Source organism: Lichenostomus cassidix, chromosome Z (genome assembly GCF_008360975.1).
Source record: "Lichenostomus cassidix isolate B80296 chromosome Z, HeHo_3.0, whole genome shotgun sequence".
Lineage (NCBI taxonomy): Eukaryota > Metazoa > Chordata > Aves > Passeriformes > Meliphagidae > Lichenostomus > Lichenostomus cassidix.
This window is the reverse complement of record NC_139511.1, coordinates 20,959,159-20,965,653: the sequence shown is the minus strand read 5'-3', so window position 1 is coordinate 20,965,653 and position 6,495 is coordinate 20,959,159. Positions and strand designations below refer to the sequence as shown.

The 6,495-nt window shown below is 43.4% G+C and overlaps 1 protein-coding gene across 1 annotated transcript; it reads left to right on the top strand.

The window, feature by feature from the left end:
• Positions 1-4,087: 4,087 nt before the first annotated feature.
• Positions 4,088-5,759, top strand: LOC146424494 (uncharacterized). The gene is made up of 3 exons (XM_085043095.1): positions 4,088-4,132; positions 4,448-4,887; positions 5,158-5,759. Exons 2-3 carry the CDS (start codon positions 4,451-4,453, stop codon positions 5,174-5,176), a joined length of 456 nt encoding a protein of 151 aa, XP_084899221.1. The 5' UTR covers positions 4,088-4,132; positions 4,448-4,450; the 3' UTR covers positions 5,177-5,759.
• The last annotated feature ends 736 nt before the right edge of the window (positions 5,760-6,495 follow it).

The window sequence follows — 6,495 nt, the reverse complement described above, 5'->3', positions numbered from 1 at the left end:
CTGAAGGAATTAGGAAGGAAAGAGGAGCTGATTGGAGTTTGCAGCTGTATTCTGTCCTAGGGAGGCTAATGGCAGTAAATGAGTGCTGAATGAACTTGTGAAGAACTGAACTGACAGTAGTGTCAGCCAAATATATTATAAAGGACAGCAAGCAATGGAGAAGAAGTTATCGGTGGAGAGATAGAAGAGAAAGAAAAATGTATAAAGTGGATGGAATAGTCAAAAATGTCAAAATCTCAAAATAAATATCTGTATTATTTGTTCTTGTATGTTCTTTGATTGTTTTGTTTTTTAACACCTGAGTTGAAGGTCTGGGTGGGGGGTGGTGGTGGGTGGAATCAAAAGTCTGAGGGCATGTAGGACCTCACAGGAATTTGGTTGATTGTAAGAAATGGAGAAAAGTGCTTGCTGATTGATAGAAGGAAAGAAATGCATAAAGTTCCAACTTCAACACAGACACTTGTGAAATCAAATTTGGATCTGGAATTTTTGGGTTATGTTTTGGTCACTTTTCTACTAACTTTTTCTTTACAAACTAATTATTATTATTATTATTATTATTATTATTACTGACGAGAACTTAGGTTAAAATTTTTGGTTGAGTACACCTGATATAAGTACTCAATAAAGAACATTTGGACATTCTTTTCCTGACAAATTTCATCTTTATCAAACAAGCAAGGGTACAGCTCCTGAACCTGCTTACCTGGACATCCTGTATCTAAGGTGGCCAACTGCTCATTGGAAATATGACAAGGGGAAATTTAAAGCAAAGTCTTCCTGAAAGAATATAAATCAGGCTTATATTTTTCCTTGCTTCCTTGGCCTGTAAGGACCTGAGGTATATTAAATTTCAGGATTTCCAGATTCCAGGAAAAAAAGACAAAGGAATTGAAAATCTACAGAAGAAGGTTTTCTTATCATGTTTTTTCACCTGTATTTTGTTAGTGTTTCTCTCCTTCGGTCAAATCCTCCAGATCCTCTACCTGGGAAATGCAAACCCAAGTGATTTCTGCTTCAACTCCCTCCCATTCCAAAGGATTTTAAAAACTGTATCATAGAAATGAGGTGATTAAATATAGATGTAGGAAAGCATACCAAATATGAATAGCTCATAATACCTCCTCCAATGTTATAGGTATGAAAGACATACATTGTCAAAAATTGTAAAAAGTGTACAAATGAATAAAAACTTGGCACTCGGGTGCTATCATGGAGTAAGAAATAAGATGCTATGCCAATATAGTCCTGTTTCTAAGTATGACGTGAGCACTTAGAGACCATAGTTATGAGGTCCTGAATTAGATTTGAAAATGCTTGGGTCCCTTTTAGAGGTTGCTTCCTGGCTTTTAAGTCACCCAACACTTCTGAAAAAAATCTCAGCAGATTTGACAAATTGCTCGTGATGAGTAGTTTAGTCATCTCCAGATATGAAGGAGCAGGTGCAACAAGAAAGATTGGAGCATGGATGCATTTCTGAATTGAGGTCAGGAGAAACAGAGGGCATGACTGTATAGGAATACAGGTTGTGATTACAGCAGTTTATGTGTTCTCTCTAGCTCACCCTCCATATCAATGTGTGGCTTGAAATTCTTGCTGTCTCTTAATATGAGGATTCTGCCATTAAAATGTTAAACTTCACACCACTAGAAACCTAGGGGCTATCTTCACATTCTCCTTTTCTCACACCCAACACAAGACCATCTGGCATTGAATGAAAAGGTCCAGTTAATCACAAATTAAATTTTATTTTACCAGTGGTTATATCATAGAATTAGTTTTATTGCTGGGATTCAATTGTGCTTTGTCCTGTTTTGCTATTCTGGAGCCACCCATTGGGCCCCAAGAATACAGAGCACACATTGATGCTGTGCAATGTAGCTAAGTGCATACAGTGAAATCCACTGGGGTCCTCTGAAGATTTTTTAGTCAGGTTAACATTAAAAGGGAAACGTTCAGTTGTGGCCCATTCCTGTTCACTTTCAAGGTAATCAAAGGATTTGCAATAACATCAGCTGGAATAGGTTTAGAACCTTTTTAAAGATTAATCCTAGATATTTTATGGCAGGTGGTTTATCCATCATCTCAGTGCCAATTCTGTAAGAAAACATCCAGAAAGTCAGAATTTGTAAATGTCATTTTATCATTCACAGTGGGGTTTAATATTATGTGTCAATGTTACAAACAAATGCCTCCAGGAAAAGTAAAGTCTCATCTTCTCTCAGAATATTAACATTTACAAATATTTGCTTCAGTTCTTTGGAGATGATAATATACTTCAGCTGTTATCTTTTGACAAGTTATAGATATAAGAAAAAAATTCATGGGTTGAATTCTTCCTTCTTACATTGCTATGGATTAAGAGTAATTCCAGGAAGTCAAAGCATTTACATTAGACTAAAGCTGATTAACAAGAGCAGAATGGAGCCCAAAGTTATATCTTGAGACTCACACTTAAGTGCAATCTCCAACTAAGAATGAATGTGTTTAATGTAACCTTCATAAGTCATCAGCACAGATTCCTTTAATTTTGTTGTCTATTTATTCATATTACAAAATGTCTTTGTTTAAATATTTCTCTGACCTAGTTTAACAAAAATGCACATCAATAATGTAAACCCCAACAAGTGAGCTGATACATTATATTTGTAAACAGTGGCATGTTTAATCAAATTGCACTGGATGATAAATTAAACTGCTTGTTTTCTTCAGCAGGAAAAGAGCTCATGTTTATATTTGTTTTATTTATACTTATCTCATTTAGCTTACCATCCTCTTCCTTCTCTGTTATTCTTTTGTGCAGCCCACAGGTTGTTGCATTTGCTGTTTGTATTTTCCTGTGGAGTTTAAAGAAAAGTGGAGTAGAACAACAAAACAGCTATCAAGGCAGATAATTTTTGAATGATCTTCACTATTTTTATTCTGAAAAAATACTAGTCAGGGTTTGGCTTGAAAAATGTTACATCATCCATTTGATTATCTGTTTATTTGTGCTAACACTTAAGGAGCATCAGTGTAAATAACTATTACACTCCTCATGACACAGGCCCAGAATAAAGAACAGTGTGTGATCAGAACTTCCTACCTAACAGTGTGTGATCAGAACTTCCTAACAGTGTGTGATCAGGAGAACTTCCTACCTAAACACAGATGGAAATCTTCAAAGGAATTAATAAGTTTGCCTTTACCGTTTCTTATTGCTTTTAAATAGCTATGGGGAGCAGTGCTCCAGAGATGAGACATTTTTCCTCTACTTTATATGGAAAGGGTGGGGCAAAGCCAGGAGCTGCAGCTGCATCTCACTCTATGAGCACCAAGCACAGACCTAGTCAGAACTGTGCCTGCTCTTCCCAAGCAAAAAATGAACCTCCAAAATTTGCAGTAGAAAATTAAACGAGGACAAAGAAAGAATTAAAGAAACAACTTTTCTCTAGTATTCCTATTAACACTTTGCCTGGCTAGGCAGTGGATAATTCCAGAGAATAAGTTTATTCATGCTAGAATTATGGTTCGTGGGGTAAATAGCAGGTAACCACTATACTAAAATTCTTACTGTTTGTTATAAACAGCAACTTTATACTTAATTTTTAAATATTATCTCGAGACAATGCATGTTTAAAGTAAAAAACCTGACTCAAAGGAGTGAAATATATGAAAAAATTACATTAGGAAAGTATACGATGATGTCCCATAATGGGATGGTTTCACAGGTTCTAGAGGGGCTGAATGTGGGAATAGTCAGCAGCAAAAGCTGAGCCAGCCTCACCCACTGCACTCGTACAAAAAGCAGCACCATCACGAAAGCATCTCTGGGGTTTTCATAGTTGATATTATTGATTATAATCAACAGTATTGATTGTTGCTCTTTGACTAGAGGCTGGGGGGCTTCTGCCTTCTTTTTGAAGGCAACGCCCCAGGGCCCATTCCCTCCCAGAGGGGCAGCACTTGGGGGCTGCCGGGGCTTCCATCGCTGGGCCCACTCGCAGGTGCTGAGCTGGGCTGGGGACGAAGGGCGGGGCTGGCCTGGCTGTGATGCCTCTGGCACCTGTGACATCGGGGCCGCTGTGTCACAATGAGGCAGCTATAAAAGGCGCCCGCAGCTAACACTGCCCCGGCAGAGCCTCGGCGAGCGGTGAGTGCACACGTGGCGGGGCTGGGCTGGGTGAGGGCTGGGGCAGAGGCGTCACAGCCGGGGCTGCACTGTCCCCCTTGTGTCCGCAGCCAGTCCCTCGTGCCAGCGCCTTGGGCAGGGCACGGGGCTGCTGCTGCTGCTGCTTCTGCTGCTGCTGCTGCTGGGCCACTGGGACAGGCCTTGCTTCCTGCCAGGTGTCTAGAGCCCTGCGCTTCCTGCCCTCGCACGCCTGCACCTCACGTCCTCCCTTCGCCCTCCACAAGATCCCCTTTGCTGCCCCACTGAAAGCCTTGTCTCTCTCTCCTCCTCCTGCAGAGTATGGCGAGCAAATCCGTCGTGGCCCTCTTTGCACTGCTCCTCTTCCAGTTCCCCCGGCCCGTCATCAACGGCTTTGACGAGCGGGCATGGCCGCCCCACGAGGACGACGTGGAGCAGGACACCCAGGAGCCCCCTGAGCCCGGCTGGGGAGCCCTGCTGCGGGCTTTCTTGCAGCACTGGCCCCTCTGGGTGGCTTCTGACGTGCTGCTCATGCCTCTGTGTCTCTGGCTTTGGCGCAGGAGAGCGGCCAGGAGGCAGAGAGAAATGGCCAGGGGAGCTCGAGAAGAGGAGAGGAGGCGCAGGATGGAAATGGAGGAGAGAAGGCGCTGCTTAAGGGAGGGATTCCAGGAGATCAGGAGAATGTGGAGGACCATGAACGTGGTGAGGAAGCAAGTAGCCCGATTCGTCCACACAAATAGGATGAGCAGGATGCGAAGGTAAGCTCGGCGGCCTTTCAGAGGAGCACAGATGGTGCTCTGTGTGAAGCCAACCTTCCTGGAGGAGATGCTCTTTGGGCTGGGCAAGGTGAGCCGCACATCTTTGCGAGCAGCCAGCCAGCCAGCCATCCAGCGCAGAGCTGCTCTTGCTGCCGAGCACAGACCTCCGCTGGGGCAGAGGCTCGGCGCTCCCGCCGGACCCTGCCTCTCTCCACTCTGCCTCATCATTGGAACCGTATTAACTCTATCTCTTCGTACTTTTCCATGCAGAAGTCTTGCACTTGCTTGAGGATGGAGGCCTTTGGATGACGCTTGGCCCAGACAGAGATTGATTGAATTTTTTGATTATTTTAGTAACAATTTAGAGAATTTAATTATTTTATTTAAAAATCACTTTCTTCTAAAATACAATATTTCAACTACGTTAGTATAGGATCATACTCTTTAACAGTATAGTTATAAGTAGAACAAAATATAATTCAGGGAAAAGTATATATTATATTATTTAGTAATTCTCATTGCTAATATTTAATATCAATTATATTTATTTACACCAGTTGAAGCAGATTAATTTTTATATAATGTTTTCTCTATTAATAATAAATATTTTATTATAGAATAATTCTATATTTTTGTCATAGCCAATGAACTTTAGAGAATCTTCATGATTACAATTAAACTGCTGTTCTATATATTATTGTAGTAAATATAGCTATATGAAACTCCTATAAATATGATACAGATTCTGATTCTAATTTGATATTTTAAATGCGTAAAATACGCTATTGTCGTTTGAAAATGACATAGACTGCCCTCCCTTCTTAAGAGAGAGTCCGTTCCTTCTGGGAGCTGCAGTCAGTGCCAAGTTCCAATAAAGGCAGTGCTTGCACAAACGCTGTGTCTCTGAGTGTCCCTGGCGCGTCACTCGTGGCGATGGCGGGCAGAGGGTGGGGCTGCGAGGCTGCTGCTGCTGCTGCTGCTGCTGCTGCTGCTGCAGAGCCAGGGAGCATGTGGCAGCACAAGTGATGCTCTCGTGGGCTCTGTTTTCTCTGCTGCTGCAACTGAGACTCCCCAACACGCCCAGCCTCCTCCTGCCGTGGAGGCAGAGGGAAGAGGGGAAGCCTTTTTCCCTTGGGAGGAGGCCCTCATCCCAGAGTGCTTCCTCCTGAAATTTTGTCTCCAAAACTGAGACACCTCTGCAGAGGTCAGGGGACACCATTTCTGTGTGGAGTGTGGAACAGTACCACAGGTCATGCCAGCAGGGCAGCAGGTACAGAAGGAACAGCAGAGACAGGGGCACACAGGACTGCAATCACAGCAAGGCTGCCCTGGGACAGGCACCCCAGAGGCATACAGGCCACGGGGCAGGCAGGAGTTCTCATGCATCCTCTCTGCAGCCACCTGAACACAGCAGGGACTTCAGGCACATGGGGAATGTGAACACAGCAGGCATGTCTCCTCTGCTGGGAATATCCCAAATCCCCGGGGGCCCTAACAGAACGCAGGGGCTCAGGCTCAGCCAGGGGAACCCATAGACAAGGAGGAGCTGGAGGAGGCTGAGGTTGCATGTGCCCACATTCTGCATCCTAACTGCTCCATGGAGGACAA